This window comes from Aulonocara stuartgranti (genome assembly GCF_965226115.1).
Source record: "Aulonocara stuartgranti genome assembly, chromosome: 3".
NCBI classification, from domain to species: Eukaryota; Metazoa; Chordata; class Actinopteri; order Cichliformes; family Cichlidae; genus Aulonocara; species Aulonocara stuartgranti.
In genome coordinates, this window is record NC_138941.1 from 61,500,148 (window position 1) to 61,518,360 (window position 18,213).

At 40.0% G+C, this 18,213-nt stretch overlaps 1 protein-coding gene and 1 long non-coding RNA gene across 2 annotated transcripts; one reads left to right on the forward strand and one right to left on the reverse strand.

The window, feature by feature from the left end:
- Nucleotides 1-1,837: 1,837 nt before the first annotated feature.
- LOC309704043 (low affinity immunoglobulin gamma Fc region receptor III-like) lies at nucleotides 1,838-7,366 on the reverse strand. The gene is made up of 6 exons (XM_082528996.1): nucleotides 7,160-7,366; nucleotides 6,730-6,765; nucleotides 5,043-5,303; nucleotides 4,718-4,963; nucleotides 4,445-4,642; nucleotides 1,838-4,357 (listed from the first exon to the last, which is right to left on the reverse strand). The coding sequence occupies exons 1-6, from the start codon at nucleotides 7,188-7,190 to the stop codon at nucleotides 4,308-4,310; spliced, it is 822 nt and encodes a 273-aa protein (XP_082385122.1). The 5' UTR covers nucleotides 7,191-7,366; the 3' UTR covers nucleotides 1,838-4,307.
- A 4,026-nt stretch (nucleotides 7,367-11,392) lies between these two features.
- LOC309702995 lies at nucleotides 11,393-14,791 on the forward strand. The gene is made up of 3 exons (XR_014275824.1): nucleotides 11,393-11,907; nucleotides 12,013-13,243; nucleotides 14,679-14,791. It is a non-coding gene; the product is annotated as an uncharacterized lncRNA (long non-coding RNA).
- The last annotated feature ends 3,422 nt before the right edge of the window (nucleotides 14,792-18,213 follow it).

Genomic DNA, 18,213 nt, shown 5'->3' on the forward strand with positions numbered 1-18,213 from the left:
GCGTAAAAGAGATTTGTATGTGTAAAGAAGATTTGTGTGTGCGTAAAAAAGATTTGTGTGTGCGTAAAAAAGATTTGTGTGTGCGTAAAAGAGATTTGTGTGTGCGTAAAAGAGATTTGTGTGTGCGTAAAAGAGATTTGTGTGTGTAAAAAAGATTTGTGTGTGCGTAAAAAAGATTTGTGTGTGCGTAAAAGAGATTTGTATGTGTAAAAAAGATTAGTGTGTGCATAAAAGAGATTTGTATGTGTAAAAAAGATTTGTGTGTGCGTAAAAGAGATTTGTATGTGTAAAAAAGATTAGTGTGTGCATAAAAGAGATTTGTATGTGTAAAAAAGATTTGTGTGTGCGTAAAAGAGATTTGTATGTGTAAAAAAGATTAGTGTGTGCATAAAAGAGATTTGTATGCGTAAAAAAGATTTGTGTGTGCGTAAAAGAGATTTGTGTGTGCGTAAAAGAGATTTGTATGTGTAAAAAAGATTAGTGTGTGCATAAAAGAGATTTGTATGCGTAAAAAAGATTAGTGTGTGCGTAAAAGAGATTTGTATGTGTAAAAAAGATTAGTGTGTGCATAAAAGAGATTTGTATGCGTAAAAAAGATTAGTGTGTGCGTAAAAAAGATTTGTGTGTGCGTAAAAGAGATTTGTGTGTGCATAAAAGAGATTTGTATGCGTAAAAAAGATTTGTGTGTGCGTAAAAAAGATTTGTGTGTGCGTAAAAAAGATTTGTGTGTGTAAAAAAGATTTGTGTGTGCGTAAAAGAGATTTGTGTGTGCGTAAAAGAGATTTGTGTGTGGACTTAGAAAAAAAACCCCTGCAAGTTACAAGTGCGAATTTTGACCCTATTTTTCTTCCTTTCATCTGATTGGTCAATGTCATGTCAATCACAAATGTAACAATCCAATCAGAGAACAGATGGGTTTGACTGTCGGAGGGGCGCTTTTTTGAACTGCAGGTCTTTGAAGGGAATAAATGCCCTTTTATATGCTTTTTTTTACGCACACACAAATTCTTTTTACACAAATCTTTTTTACAAGTACAAAATATTTATGACCACATTTTGAGCCCATAGGGGCGGCCATCTGACTCAATGGGTTGGGGATGAGTAGATATTACTGGAGCATTTTGCAGTGTTTTAGCACTCATAAGTAAATAATGTGACTGTTTCTTCCTAGTGGAGAGTTCACAAGGTTGAACTCTAGAACTAAGGTTCTGCACAGATGCCCAGTACAAAATAAAGGAGGATTATTTTCAGTTCTGAGTCATGCAAAGTTACTCCAGCAGAGCCAAGGAATTTTAAAAAATTATGGCAGTGGAAAATAGCGGCTTATTTTGTCGAGCACAGTGGACAGTCACAGGCTCTACTTCGAAGAGTTTTTACAGAGGATGATTGTGCTTATTTAAAGTAACGTAGCTGCAGGACTCCCAGCCCAGCAGGGGGGCAGTTTTAAACCTGCAGCCAAGTTTAGAAAGCATTTTTCTGAAAAGCCTGTAGAGGAGCAAAAACCACAGAAACCACAGCAGATGTTCTGAGGAGGAGTCACAATGTCCGCACTTTGAAAGCCTGAAACTCTCCACAAGCGTAAACGAGCACATATAGTCTTTGTTTTACAATTTAGGAGGACAGAGGCATCATGTAAAGGAGATCTGAAGCGTAAACCCAGACTTCGGCTTCACGGGCTCAGTGTGTTGAGTCTGCAGTGTTCAGTAAAAGTAAGCAAAAGAACAAAAAAACAAACTCAAAGAGGATGTGAGAATGTGTCGCCCTGTCAACCACAGCCAGACCACAATAAGCACACGGACTTTCCATCTAACTGATGAGTGGAAAAACACTGTGAGTGCCTCTTTATTGAAAAAACAAAACTTTATTTATTAGATGAATAAAAGCATAAATATAGCATATACATATATATGTACAGTGTTGGGAAGGTTACTTTTAAAATGTATTCCACTGCAGATTACAGAATTCATGCACCCAAATTGTCACGGCGGGGTGCGCCGATGTGTGATGAAACAGGACCCAAAAGCAGATGACGACGAAGAGTAGTAAGGTTTTAACAGAAAGGTGAGGCTTTATTAGATGATGGCAGAAGTAAACCAGGAAACCAAAGTAAACTGACAAGACACTAAGAAACAAAATACTAAAACGGTACTGAGACCAAAAACTAGACCTATGACTGAGGTGAGGTAAACAGGCGACCCGACAATAGCATGCAGAAAACAAAGGGCTTAAATACATACATGAGGTGATCAGGGGAAGTGAAGACACATGGGGGAACAGCTGACTGACATAAACCTAATGACAGGACCAGGAGAGGAACGCTAAATACAATGAACAAAGAACATATGACACTGTCAGAATAAAACAGGAAACACTAAACCTAGACATGACAACACAAACTTAACAAACCTAATGCGTGATGAATAATACAAGAACCCAAAACATAGAAAACCAGAGGAACAATAAACAATAACTGCCCAAACTAAAGACAGATAGGAAATGACACAAAACTAATCACATAACAAAATGAGACAAATACAAACATGAACTCAGAGTGCTGGGTCAGAGACCCAGCCTGTGACACAAATGTATTTTGTAACGTATTTGGTTAAGTTACTCAATGAGAGTAACATATTCTGAAGACTTTGGATTACTTAATATACTGTCATGCTTTTTACAACGACATGAATGTACTACTGCTGTGTGATTTATTAGTATTATTGAAGGCTACTCGCCACCCCACTAACATTGTTAGCTGCCGTTTGCTGAGGTTAGTTCATAGACCGCTTTCAGAACTGCACATGATTATTTGCAGCTAACAGGTTGTTAATCCTATCCATCAAGTCTAACAGTCTGCAGTCTATGAACTAACCTCAGCGACACTGTCGCCAAATTGCTTGCTCATAGGAGGTTATCTGATTGTTGTGGTTTTCTCTCTTTTCTCTGTATTATTGTACAGAGAACATTCATTGTACTTACAATATAAAGCACCTAAAGGCAACCTTTGTTGTGATTTGGTGCTGCATTAATCAAACTGAATTGAAAACATAATTGTTTTTATGCCAATAAAGAGCACTGAATATAAATCCTAAAGAAAAGAGAGGTCCCAACGGTTAAGTATTCATAATAATAATAATAACAATAATACATTTTATTCAAAATGTGCCTTTCAAGACACCAAAGGACACTGCACAATAGGATAAAACACATAATAGAACAATGACACAATGAAGAACAATAAAATAAAAGCACAAGATAAAATGAACAAACAGTGGATTCACAGTGAATATGCAGATTTGAACAGACAGGTTCTGAGCTGAGATATAAGAAAAGGCAGGTCAGGTGCTTAACAGGTCAGAAAGATAAGGAGAAGCAAGGTTATGAAAGGCCTTGAAGATGAGCAGAAGAAGTTTGTACACACTGGGAGCCAGTGAAATTCCTGGAGCATGGGGGTGATGTGCTGGTAGAAGGGATTTTGAACCAGTTGAAGCTTCTGGAGGGATTTTTGGAGGAGACCATGTAAGAGAGAATTACTATAGTAAATGAAGGAGGAAGGAAGAGAATGAGACTATGGACCAGAATGGATGTAGACTGGGTGGAAAGAGAAGGACGTAATCTGTTAATGTGGTGTAGATGGAAATAGGCAGAAAGGGTGAGATTGCTGATGTGAGATTTATAGGAAAGTGAACTGTCTACGATGACACCAAGGCTCTTAACCTGAGGAGAAGGGAAAACTGTGGAGTTATCGATGGTGAGTGAGAAATGATTCGCCTTCAGTAGGTTGGATTTGTGCCAAGAAGGAGGATTTCAGTTTTATCCTCATTGAGCTTTAGAAAATTAGAGCTGAACCAGGATTTTGTTTTAGATAAGCATTCTGTAAGAGGAGAAGGTGGGAGGGAGGAAACAGACCTGCAGGATGTCATCAGCAAAACAGTGAAAGTGAAGATCAAATTTGCGGAAAATGGTACAAAAAAGGAGGATGTAAATTATGAAGAGAAGAGGGCCGAAGACTGAAACTTGGGCACACCAGAAGTGAGCACAATATTCATCAATTAAACACTCATGGACATAAAAAGAAGAAAACAAAACTCTCTCTCTTTGGTGAGTCACATATTGATCCTAAGAATGTATTTAAGAAATTTTACAAGTGAAAAGCAACAAAAACAACTGCTATTAATGTTTTTAAAAGGATTTATGGAAAAAGCCTGACGTTAAGACCTAACAGGGAAAGATCAGGAAGCAGACATATCTTTGTACAAAGAGTCTATGTTGACTTTTCTAAGCTGCATCTCACACTTGATGCTCAGTGGTCAGTCAAACAAGTCGTCAGGCAACTTCTGTCCAGTGCAGGTAGGTGGTGCTGTTACCAAAGAAACAAGGAGTGCCTGTTGAATAAGTTAATCCCAGATCGAGCTTTAAAAATATTCGAGGGGAATCAAAGTGTTACCTTTGGCTCTGCGTCGACATAAAGACACCATGAGGACAGTGGCAATGAAGTATGGACAGAACACCAGCAGGTGGAAAGGCAGTCTGAACTCAAGCTGGAGGGAGGGGGCATCAGGGTGTGAAGCTGATCCAGGGGTGAGGGATGTAAAAGTGGGTGGTGGGGGTGTAGATGTAGGCAGGACTGTGGTTATTGGATTACCTGTAGAGAGAATCCCACCTGTTCAGGTGAATATGTGGATGAAATCAGAGCTGAAATCAGAGTGAAGCTCCTCACCTGTGACAGTGATCCAGCTGGATGGAGACTCTCCATGACCGCTGATGTCACACTTGTAGAGGCCTTCATCAGACCTGGAAACATGCTGGATGGTCATGTGACCTGTAGTCTCACTCCCAATGAAGACACCATCTTTATAGAAAGCAGCTGGGAGGTTGGAGGGAGTGGTCTTCGTTTTACAGAGCAGAGTGACGTCATCTCCCTCCATCACAGGGAGGACAGGACTCTGCAGGATCACTGATCCACCTCAACACAGAGACAAACTACAGCATTTCATCCATTTACACACAGCTTCATCAACACTAACTCCACACACTCAGCTTACCAGTGACTGTCAGGTTAACCATGTTACTGATGGGACCCTCTCTGGACTCACACCAGTAAGCTCCACTGTCCCATGGGAGCGTCATGCTGATCTTACAGGAATAATTGGACCATCTTCCCCACCCATCTCCACAGTGACTCTGTCCTTCAAGTGTGCTTCTCCTCAGAGTCCATCCAGCAGAGTTTTCGGCCCCCTCACAGCTCAGAGACAAAGACTTTTCTTTGAAGAACTGAGAGCTGTTTGGGTTCACAGCCAGACGAACTGGATGAAACAGGGAAAAAATACTTGGATATGAGAAACTGTCAACCTGAGCACTGATCACAAAGGTCAAGCAAGTTTCCACCGTAAATGTTGAATTTTTAACAGTATGTAAGTGATCCAGTTTTGGCAATCACACTGATCCAGGTACAGACTTTTAAGGTTTATCAAATCTGGATTAGCAGGACTCTTATTGGGATTACTGGCAGTGCCGAAATTCATTCAAAATAAACAATGTTTAATTACCAGTGTTAGGTTTAAAACTAAGAGGTATTTCATTAGCAAGGCAATATTTTTTTTTACACACAGCCATGTTTACCTTGCATACACAGTGACACAGAATCGCCTGTAGGACCACAAAAGCCACAAGTCGGAGAGAAAAAGTTGCCTGCTGCTGTTAGCTAGAAGAGCTAATAAATAACAAATGCTTCCAATTCGAAGCACCAACCTTTCCAGGCTTTTGTCTTCATGCCTTTACTCCACTGGCTGTAAACATTAAGACCATATGAACAGATTCTTATCTCAACTCTAATCTACTTGTGAGCACCCTTGAATGACTTAATTCATAACACATTTTTAAATGAATGTCTTGACTTTACCAAACAGTTAACAGTTTGTCTTTATAATTCTAATGAATAAAAACTTATTTATATAAAGAAAATATTGCATACAGTTAATCATAAAAACCTAAATGTGTACTACAAAATAAATGTACTACTTCTGCTATATTTATTTAATGGTACTGACAAGTGGAGGTGAAATTTTTAATTGTTCTAAAAGCACATATAAGATGTCTCTGCTCCAGTTTTAGTGATTGAAATTTTAGAATTTTCTTTGGATGTCACTTAGCACTAACTAGCTAGCATTAGCCAATAGCTTAGCATTGACCTCTCACCCAAGTACGGTCACTTCTAAGTACGATGTTCCCGATTGAAGCTAAAACTAAAGCTTTAAACAGTTCACTAATCATTAACATACTGTTGTTCCATTTGACTTCAGCCATCTTTTATATACAGTTTATAGTCCCAGACTGCACAGATGAACAAGCTCTGGTCACCTGCTGATGAATTTTCTACTCTCATGCTCCGATCACTGTCTGTTTGTCTCTGTAACAGCGTCACTTCCTCCTTTTCTGCTTTCATTATCAGTGAGGCCACCAATGGGAGCTCTTGTTAAAACCATCTCCTCCCTTTGTAGCTGTTTGTTTTCTTTCCTTTTATTTTATTTTTTTCTCTTGGTACAACACGAGTTTGACCTTTTTCATGTTTTATACCATCATGTTGCCCTGTGAAGCATCGGGGTGAAGCAGATTGTATGAAATGAGAGTTTAAGCATGTCATCAATGAGTAATAATAATCAAAACTTTTCCTTAAACCAACACCTGAATGCTTAAATTAAGTTTTTACTAACAAAGACGAAGCTCACTGACCTTGGTTTGTCGTGTAGATCAGCAGTGAGGTCAGGACTGAAGACAAATGACACTTGGGTTAGTTTTTAATTTGAGAGGTTTAACGAAGTGATCAGAGGGCAAAGTGAAAAAAAAAACACTGAAGAAAAGTCAGCAAAGGAAGGAGAAAAAGTGCTGAAAACAAGGAATTGATTCAAACGTAAAGAGAATTTAAATACAATTTCAACGTTTGTATTTGTTACGGCCCTAGCAGGACGTAACAGTATTAAAATGTATTAAAATGAAAAACATGCAAACTTCCTGTAAGAGTATCATTACGACCTTTCTGAGTAAGTCTCACAAATTAATCGTAACAAAGCCAAACATCCCTAAAAGCATTCTTTGGAGAAATGTTTTTGTTCCCTTTTGCAAGTATCTTTAACTAAACTTTGTAGAAACAGAGGGAACTTACAGAGCAGCCACAGCACAGAAACTTCCCCCATCTTCACACTTGGTAAGTTAAAAGTTTATAAGTGATCAGTTTCTATGCACACCCTCCTCTTCCTCCTCCTCTGTGACTGTGGTTTCCTCTTCACTCATCAGTACGAGGCTTTTCTATTAAATCAAAGCTCTAATATCTAATATGAAGTAAATATGAATGTGATTTTATTAACCATGAGCTCTTTGATTCCCTTTCATGGGGAGAATCAGAGAGCTTTAATGGACAATGATTGATGAGGTGATGACCTGTTATGTCAGAACATTAGGTTTTGTTTTCCTGATAGTGAGAGCAGTTCACATGAAAGGAAGTGAGATGGAGGTGGTGTTGTGCTTCTCTCTCTTTTAACCACAATCGGGTGGTTTGTAAAGGTTTTATTGGCGACTGTCAAGCCTTTGAGTCGCCGAGCAGCTGAATAGGGGAATAATGTTGACGCGCCCACTGTTTAAAACGTAAGTCAAAGTACCAGGTTAAAACTCCTTTATTTGTTATCAAATCCTTAAAATCCGTAGAAAAAACAATCAAAAACATTCTAAACTTGAACAGTCAGCAAAAGTCGACTTCCCCCATCACCCACTCATTCACAAAAATTCCCTCGGGACGTGAACAGGTCATATAGCAATCATTATTACAGACACCACGTGACCCAAAGCTATGCCTATCCACAACAGGTGTCATTAGACAAACTTCCTTATGCCCTTATGCAGTAGAGGTTTTTGATACAGGCGACATGGGCAAAAAAAAAAAATAAAAAAATTGCTGTACTCATCCTGCCCCCATGTCATGCCAGCGCATATTGGGAATAGCATAGGCACCGATCGGTTTTCTGCCGCCCATTTGCTGGGAGTAAGGGCGCCCTCCGTTTGCGAGGTGCGCCTGCTGCTTGCTGCACAGGGAGGAGAGGGCGGGGCGGCGGGGGATTCTCTGACTGGCTGAAGCAGCATCTAATAACTGTGTGTCTTTGTCCTGTTTCCCTCCCCTCACCCCCAACCAGTCACACGAAATAGCTGCCACTGAGTGTGAATCTGTCAGGTATTTCTTCCTGTTAAAAGCTAGTTTTTCCTTCCCACTGTTGCCAAGTGCTTGCTCACAGGGGGTTGGGCTGGGTTGTATTATTGTTCGGTCTTTACTTTACAACATAAAGCACCTTGAGGCAACTGTTGTAGTGATTTGGCTATGCATTAATAAAATTGAAATGAATAGAGATTATTTATAAATCAATAAGTTATTACTACAGGTGAATACTACTAGGCTGAGCTATGGCAGAATAATGAATGAGAAATCCATAGAAGTTGAATAATAGTATAATAATTCTGTTTTCTTTTTATGGCTAAAAAAAAAAGACATTTCTGCATCATTTCACATGGAAAGTGTTTTAGCCCTTCAAATTGAAAAAAGTGTGAAAAGTTGTTTTTTTTTTATTGTGAAATACTTGCAGGAAGTCTGAAATATGAAAAAATGTTAAACTGTGAAACATCAGGAATATAGTTTCATTCTTCACACCATAAAAATGAAGGTTTATTGACATCTAGTGGTTCAAAACAAGAACTGTAGTGAACATGTGTGAGCACTGTCAATCAATTTAATAGAACAAGTATTTTCTTAAATTAGTAATTATTATTATTAGAAATCATTTTCTGTGACAGGAAGCAGGTAGGATAGGCTGAGACTCTGCACGTGTTTCATATATCACAGTAAAGCCTGTGATATTGTAAAGTGAGGGTTCATTATGTTGATCTGAATCTCTCTGAACCAGGGGTAGGGAACTCCAGGCCTCGAGAGCCGGTGTCCTGCAGGTTTTAGATGTGTCCTTGATCCATCACAGCTGTTTTAAATTTATTATTATTATTATTAGTTTATTATTAGATTTAAATGGCTAAATTAGCTCCTCAACATGTCTTGAAGTTCTCCAGAGGCCTTGTTAAGTCTAATTGTTGAATGTTGCCATTGTGTTTCTTAAATTTGTACAGTCTTAGTTTAAGCAGTAGGATCAAAGCCATCCCTTTGATCCTGACCACCTCTCCAGCCACTTTGTGCTGGGGGAGGTTTTATTGTAGATACATCCTATCTGAAAGATCTGTTTCTTTTGATGTAAACTTTCTGGGTTTATGACCCTTTGGTCAGCAGGAGGTCTGACACACACACACACACACACACACTCTTACAGAAGTTCACACATATACATTTACATACAGTGCCTTGTCTTTGTAACCAAAGGGAGTTGCAAGGGAAGGTGTTTTGTAAACTATTGTTTGAAGTTTGTCAATAAAAGGCAGCGAGAGGAGGCCATCATGGGGTTCTTTGTCGTGCTGGACACAGACGAGGCCTCCCTTGCGCAAGTAATGGATCGATCGACTATCTTGTTTTCTTCATCATGAATAAGTCTCTAGAATCAGCGGGGTTTGTGGAAACACAGACCCAACATTTATTTGGTCCTTTGGAGCTGGAGCCTAACACATTGCATCCACCGAGGAGAGGGAGAGGACGCCACCGCAACGTCTGGGATGATTGACGTAAAGCCCTGGTGTTTTTGGCTTGTCACCAGGCCGGGAAGTTTGCGCCTGACCTCCCCTCGGGATGGGTGACGATTGACGGGATCCAGAGACTCTTCCCATGAACGTAAACAAACAGTGAGTACAGAAGGCCTTAGAGAGCGGCTACGTGACCCTGCGTTGACCGCAGGTACGGGAGCGCGCTAGCCGCATGAGAGAGACGCAGGCTTCTCCGCCGTGTGGGGCGTAGAGACTTCTCCGCCATTTGGGGCGTGGAGAAAACCTAGGTTCGGCGTCTCCGCCGTGAAGGAGTCCGGAATCTCCGTCATTTGGGGCGTTGGAGAGTTTTCAACAGAGAGCGCTAGCTGTGCGTGCAGACGCAAGCGATAGGCCTATGTTGTGTGTGTGCGGGCCAGACGTGGTCTGTGTGAGTGTGGCTGATTGTTGTCTTGTAATGGAGAATAAAATGTGTAAGTCTGCCTTAGAAGGAGATGTAAAATTTATGGAGAAATTTTTACCAGGCAGCACGCAGTATGTAGGTTGTTGGCGTAAGAAATGTGGATTTGAAAGGACATTAGTGGAAGTTAAGTGTAAAATGCTGGTAGAAAGAATAGCTGTAAGTGTAGCAGGTAAAACAGGGAAAGCGAAGCAGAGGAAGGAATTGCAGTTAGCAGTTATACAGACCCAACAAGATATATATATACGTGTGTATGTGTATATATATATATATATATATATATATATATATATATATATATATATATATATATATGGTTTTATGGTTTTATATGGTTTTTTATAAGCTTTATGGTTTCATGGACAAAAGAATTTCTGTGGCTGCAATATGACGAGCTAAATAACCAGGGCTGCATATAAGTGGTCCACAGGTGCGTATTCGCTGTCAAAATAAAAAACACGCACAAGGGTTAGGGTTAAATTTAAAAACTGTACTTTTGTGTTAAAATATATATTTATAATTTTAATAAATGACAAATTAAAAAGGCATGAACATTTTTTTGTATCGAAAAAATATCGAACCGTGACACCAAAGTATCGAACCGAACCGTGAATTTTCTGTATCGTTGCACCCCTAATATATATATATATACACATACATATACATATACATATATGTATATATGTGTATATATATATATATATATATACATACATATACATATATGGATATACATATCCACCATCAGGCCGGGGTCTTTCTGTGTGGAGTTTGCATGTTCTCCCCGTGTTTGCGTGGGTTCTCTCCGGGTACTCCGGCTTCCTCCCACCGTCCAAAGACATGCAGCTTATGGGGATAGGTTAATTGGATAACTGGATAATTGGATCACTAGGTATGAATGTGAATGGTTGTCTGTCCCTGTATGTTGGCCCTGCGACAGACTGGCGACCTGTCCAGGGTGTACCCCGCCTTTCGCCCTATGACAGCTGGGATAGGCTCCAGCGCCCCCCGCGACCCTGAAAAGGATAAGCGGAAGCGAATGGATGGATGGATGAAACTCTTCCCTGATGGATGGATGAAACTCTTCCCTGTCTATGTAAATTACATATTTTGGTAGAATTGTTTTTTGTTTTTTTTTTACTTATAAGTGATCCTCTTAGTGCGGTACCTTTCTGTAAGTGCTTTCTAGTTCGTTTTGTTTGTTTTGGGGGCGGCGTGTTTTATAACTAAAGTTTGAAGAGGAAAAAACAGCGGTTTGTTTACTTCCTATTCGAACGGGAACCGCCCACAGACTTCCTGAACGATTTCCGCGTGATTATTTTAGCTTTTTATTGGGAAAAAAAGAACGACATCAATCAGCTATTTAAACGAACCATGTTTACTTTAATGTAATTTCGGAACCTTAAAAATCTAAACGAATAAACAAATGTCGGTTAATGTATCTAGCAGAACTCTCGGCTCCTCCGCTGGTCTGGAAAACTCCAGAAAGTTCTGGAGCCGGTAAAGAAGCTTCACCGGATCCGGTGCGCTCATTCAGAGTAGTTTCCACCGTGGTCGTGTTGGCTGTACGTGGCTGAGAGCTCGTGAGTAACTGACGGAAAACCTTTAAAAGATAAACGTTTACCGGCGTCTCTGTTTTTACTGACACATTGAACGTGACCGTCGATGTTTACCGTGTTATTCACCATTAATCTGTAAAGCGCTAACGTTTAAACGGGTTCACGGTACGAGCTGGTACAGCACATCATTTTCTGCCGTAGTTTAAAACGACGGTAAACAAACGGATATTTCAGTAAATCTTTACTGTGTACGTAAACTAACTGGACTCCGTGACTTTAATCCTGCGTCTATTCCTTCCTCATTCTTTGCTGTTTTAGGTTAAGCGCAAATGGCTGTTGTAACGTTTTCGTGGCCCTGCTGGATTCTGATGCTCGTTGTCGTCGCCACCGCGTCCACTTTCGCCGGTGAGATTTCGCCTCGGCGCCGAACCGTGTTCTGTTATTCATAACATCACTGAACACTCCAAAACAAATCACCCCCGCTGACTGTGAAAACGTCATTTTGTGTGATTAAGTATTTGAAGCCTTTTATTGGTTAAAATTTTTTCCAAAATCTTAAAGTTGTGGCGACGTCAGGTCATCGTAGATGGCGCGTTGGTCGGAGGTTTGGGAGCTGTTGATTGGGAGAGTCGCGAGTTTAAACATGAAGACTTGAGATTGTTCCCTGCGGCGCTTACTTGTCAAACATTGAGCCACAAACAACGTTCCTGTCAAAAGGGAGAAGCTGCAATCAATTTTCTGCTAATAACTTTAATAGACATACAAAAAACGCCTTTCAAGAGTGCCAATATATAACATTTCTTTAATTTTGTTCAGATGTTTTTATAAGGTAAAAAAGACGCAGGCACAAATATGCTTGCAAACAGGGCCGCCTCCAGACATTTTCTTAGCCATATGGGGGCTCGCCCTAAGGCGACTATTGTTGTGATTTGGCGATATATAAATGAAATTGAACTGAATAAGAAAACCAGATAAGATTTTGAAATCCATAATAAAATCCTCTCTCTTGTGCTCCGTCTGCCATCGCTGTAACAAAACAAAAAACAAAACTGATCCATTGGAGTGAATAGAGATGACGCGACTGATGCATTGTAGTGTATCAAATCCCCCCACGGCCGAAAAAGTAGGAGGGCCGCCTCTTCAACGTCACACTGGATGCTCATATTCGCAGAATTCCAGTAAACTAGGTGCCACATGAGTTCTACTGACACGTCCAAATATCAAACTGCAATATTTACTTGGGGAGTTTACACTCCACTGATTAAAAAGGCATTTTTGAAATGTTTTTGGGAAATACATCACTTGAACCAACTCTGCAAAAGAGGAGCTCTGAGGAAAATGAGTGTTAGGGACACACTAAGTAGAAGAAAAATATTTTCATTTTGAAGGGTTTTTTGTTTTCTTTGGGTTTGTCAACCAAAAAACAAACAAACAAAAAACTGGTGCTCCAGAGCGGAAGGAGAGCAGACAGGAGGATGAGTACACCCCCCAGGACTTGGGATTTGGGCATTGAAGCCAATGGTGGGTGTGAAACATGAAGGTGTCATGGGTGAGTAGTTTGGGTTTTTTTGTAAAACAATGACATATTGTTAGCACTTATGCTCGTACTGTAACTTGTGTGTGATCTGCTGGCTCACTGAAAATGATTGTTGAATGAGGAGTTGTATAGACGAGTGTGGCAAGGCTTAATCTATTTTGTGTGTGTGGTAACCCGGATGAAGATGACGGTGTGAGTTTATACCCTTAACTCAAATTAATTTGTCCAGACAGAGAGAGCCAATAATAACTTGCTGCATTATTAACCAGAAGTGTGCTTACAGATGTTATAAGTGTATTTATGATGCACTTTTAAATAAAAACTAAACATACTGTATATATGATATATTATAATTAAAACATTGTTCATTAAGCTATAGTTTAACTTAGTGTCACCTGTAGAAAATTACCTGTTTTTGCCATGTTTCAATTGTATTGCCATGTTTTCTTTTAGAATCTTTCCTCATTGAATGAAAAAATTGCATCCCACAGTCTGACACCCTGAACATCTTACAAGCTCGATGCAGGATCTATGTGTTTATATCTCAAGTGGGTGTCGAGTTGACGTTTGTGTACAAAAGTTGTCTATTAAAATGAAACTAGGGCTGCCACGATTAGTCGACTAGTCACGATTACGTTGACTATCAAAATCGTCGACGACTAATTTAATAGTCGTTTGAAGCTTTGTAAGATCCCAAAAGACGCTGGAATAAGTAGCAGGATTTAAGAGTGTAATAACGGACTGAAACAGAAGATGGCAGCGCTGCATGTACAAGGATGCCAGCTGCCGTTAAACCTCGAAGAAGAAGAAGAAGCAGCTGTGTCCAGTATCCTAGCTGTGTCCAAATACAGGAACCACATCCTCCTGAGGCCGCATTACATCAATGCGACACGACGAAGGCTGTCCAATTTCGAAGACTCCGACAAATGCGGCCCAGAAATGGGTCCTTCATTTCTCCGGATTTGAAGGATGGGTCGGGTGTATCGTTCGTGGCCCAACCTATCCCAGAATTCATAGCACAGCCCAGCCTATTCCAGTTTCGAACAATGGCGGCAGCTACTTAGTTTTAATATTACTCTTATTACTCTTTCTGCGTCACAAAACAAACTTTTAACATATTTTCAGGCGAGAATGTAGCTGTGTAAAGTTCAAATATCTGCTCGGTTTTTAAAGACATCACATATTTGCAAAAGCACTCCGACGTTTTCGGAGACATATTTTACCCACCAGCTCGATAGCTAGCCGGGGTGTTGTGATCAGAGTGCAGTAGATAATGTCTGACAGCAGTTTGAAGAGGAAATGGATTCTGTTCTGTTCTTCACTCATCACCTACCTGACAGCTGACACCTCACACCTGTTTCTCACCTGCAGATCAGACAGCTGAACACAGAGGATGGAGGGAAGGGATTCATGTAATGTGTAAACTCTTCTCTGTTTCCTTTTTTAGTCCAGACGAAGACAGCTGAATCTGGAAAGGACGTCACTCTGCCATGTCAAGCTCCACACAACAACTTGATAGGTGTAAAGTGGCGCAAAGCTGACCTGGGGGAAGAATATGTCTATTTGAACCGCAGAGGGCAACCTCAGCCACAAGGGCAACATCCATCGTTTAAGAACTGGGTGGATCTGCAGGACAGACAGATGAAATATGGAGACCTGTCTTTGACCCTTAAGAATGTGACGAGGAGTAACACTGGAACATACGAGTGTCTTGTCTTCGAGGACGAAACAGTCTCGTGGAAATCACTTAGCAACATCAGCCTGACTGTTGTTGATCCTTCAGGTGAGTGAGCAGAGTTGAGTGTGTGTGTGATCAGAGGTGAAGCTGCTTCCTGGTTGTTGATGTTTGTTTCTAAAGATGTTGTTGATGAGACTTTGTAGAAAGCAGCTGGTCTGAGTGATGTGATCAGAGTGCAGTAGATAATGTCTGACAGCAGTTTGATTCTGTTCTGTTCTTCACTCATCACCTACCTGACAGCTGACACCTCACACCTGTTTCTCACCTGCAGGTCAGACAGGAGGACACACAGAGGATGGAGGGAAGGAGGATCAATCTGTCGGACTCAAAGTTGGACTGACAGTTTGTACTTTGTTGCTCTTTGCAGTCATTGCTGGGATAATTTATAAATTCGTTACATGCAAGGAGAAGAATTCTCATGACCTTCCTGCTGATCAAGATGTTTGTCTGAAGCAAACCATTTTTTCCTTTAACTCCGTGTAACGGAAAGAGACGGAGACAGATTATTTTATTTTTTCATGAATACATGAACTGCACCTTGGGTTTGGACCCCTGAACATCAGACAAACCAGAGTTTCCCACAGCGTCATCCTGTCATTAAGATGATGACCACAGCAGCAGGATGGACACATCTCAGAGTTCCTGTAACTTCAACTTTTAGTGTGGATAAAACACATGCTCAGGTCGTGGCGAGAGCTTCACTTTCCTGGTATAATTATAAACTGTATAAATGAAGGACTTGGACACGGTGACACCAACCTTTGGCTAGACTCCACATTTTAAAGCCTTCATGTGTGGGTTGATAAGTTTATCTCCAGCATCCAGGTGGATGTTTAAAAAAATCACCCCTGTAGAGTTTGTATAAAGTAAGAAACTGTCAACAGAGAATGAACCTGTTTTTATACCTGTGCAAAGGTGGACATTTGAACATGTATTTATTTATGGAGACATCTAATCATGAAATCTGTTGTGCAGTATTTAAGATGCTAAAAACATGCTAATATATGGAATTTGTTTTTTTAATCAAATTATTTGTTTTTACATGTTGTCTAATTGTGTTAATGATTGAAGTAAATATTTGTTTTTTTTCTGATGTATTTGTCGTTTTTTTTTTTTTTTTTTTTTTTTAAATGTCAGAGTCTGTGTGATGCTATATAGCCATAAGTGTGACCATTTAATGTGAACTCTGCTGGTTCAGTCTCTCACAGCAGACAGGCTTTAATTTTGAGGATGGATGAAGGAGACACAGTAGAGAAGGAGGCAGGTTTTCTTTGAATCCTCCTGTCAAGTCAGACTTTCTAATGTCCTATATCGTACAATTGATATCGGATCTCTAATCTACACAAGTGTGGGTGTTTACAGACACTGAAGTCTGTTAGGTAAGAGTTAATTATTTTTGTAATAAAATATACTAATCTGAATGAGGACAGAGGCAGCGATCACTGGATTTATCAGCTAAAAATTGTTTCTGTGACTCTATTACAGGATGTTACTGTTGTTCATGAGGGTTTACCCCATCCTGAACCCTGTACAATCACCATATGTATTTTTTATATATTTATTTAAGTGTTCTAGTCTAATCAGGGAACAAAGAAAATAATCATTCTAACTGACACATAAAAACTTTATGACATTCTTACTCAAAAAGTCCATTTTGGCTTTGTCCATAATCCAGAGTTATTGTTGATAACTTGAAAATGTAAGCTAGGTAGGTACTGATTGCATGGATAAACGTCTTTTTGAATTTCTGGCTTTGTTGTTGTACTTGTGAGCACCAGGAATCCTTATATCACAGCTCCATTGATGATTGTTTAATTTAAATAATTGTGGAACAGATAACCCAACCTGCTCTCTCTATCTAAAGGGCCAGAGTTGCAGCACCTGAAGACCATTACCCTCTAGTACTCCTCTTACCAAACTTTAAAACTTAATTCTCTCAAAAGGGGATGTGCAAATATCAAGGGTGTAGAGCTATCGGAATGTGTCCTGTACATTAGATGGAAGAGTTCTACTGAAACATATCCACAGGTAGAAAGGATTTTCCGTGTCGTTCATTCGTACATTATCAGTAATCTCAGTCTCTCACTGAACGTGCTCCTGTGACTGGCCAGCATGTCATTGAGTGGGTGGGAGGTATTGTCCTTACCTTGGACAACATCCACCTCTCTGTCTCTACGTTAAGAGAGTCCAGCTCCTGACAACTTTCTGGCCTTGTGGGTCAGTCTATTGAGTTTCTTTTCATCTGCAAATCTCAACCTGCTGCCCCAGCATGCAACAGCAAAGAGGATGCCACTGGCCACAACAGATTCATAGAAAATCCTGGGCACTGTCCAACAGATGTTAAAAGAGCCCAGCTGCCTCGGAGAATAAAGCTGACTCTCGCTCTTCCCGTGGAGTGCAGTGGTGTTTTTAACCCATTTTATTGATGTGAGTAAAGAAAACATAAAACACAATGCATAGTTTATTTTGACTGTTATATGTTAACCTAATTTTTTATTTTTAAGAGTGTGGCCATGATTAAAAAAAATATCCAGCACTGGTTTATTTTTCACAACCTTTTCACAGCTAAAAAAGGGGTTGATTGACCTTGGATGACCTCTAGAAACTTATATTAGTATCTTTAAAATGATAGAGGCACAAACAAAAACTTTTGCAGCACAAACGTTTGACAGCGTTATCAGGAAACGTCTGAAGATGACAGGTCTCTGTGCAGTGGCTGAAGTCTGTGGTGTAGACTGTGAATGACAAAGGGAAGAGGACGGTCCCTTGTGGTACCCCTGTTTTGCTGATCGCCTTGTTAGACACAAAATGTTGAAGATGCACATATTGTGATCTTTCTGTCAGTAATCAACAATCCAGGACACGAGAGAGGCATCCAGATGTGTAGGTGGATGTCCTCAACTCCAAGGCAGTGCTGGTAAGCGAACTGAGGGGATCCCAGTTTGGCCTCACTATCCGGTCTTTAAATCTGATGTCATTAGCCGTGTCTGAGCCCAAACTCTGGTGCAGGTCCCAAAGTCAAACGAGAAATGCGGCATCACTGAGAGTTGAAAAACTCTAATTTCAACTCTCTAAATAATGTCTAAATGATTTCATCTGTATTAAAATGATCAGTGTTGCTGCTTTACCAGGTGTAACAATTAAGTTTAACATCCAGGCATCCATGGAAACAGAATTTATTAAATGTAACGGAGTTAGAAGTTAGAAGGAAGTTAGCTCACTAGTTTCCACCTAAATATAATAT

Coding starts and splice junctions, on each gene's coding strand:
- LOC309704043 (XM_082528996.1), bottom strand. CDS start 7,190: ATGGGGGAAGTTTCTGTGCTGTGGCTGCTCT. Junction 5,304..6,729: donor GATCTACACGACAAACCAAG/GTCAGTGAGCTT, acceptor TGTTTCATCCAG/TTCGTCTGGCTGTGAACCCA. Junction 4,358..4,444: donor ATGTCGACGCAGAGCCAAAG/GTAACACTTTGA, acceptor CTTTGGTAACAG/CACCACCTACCTGCACTGGA.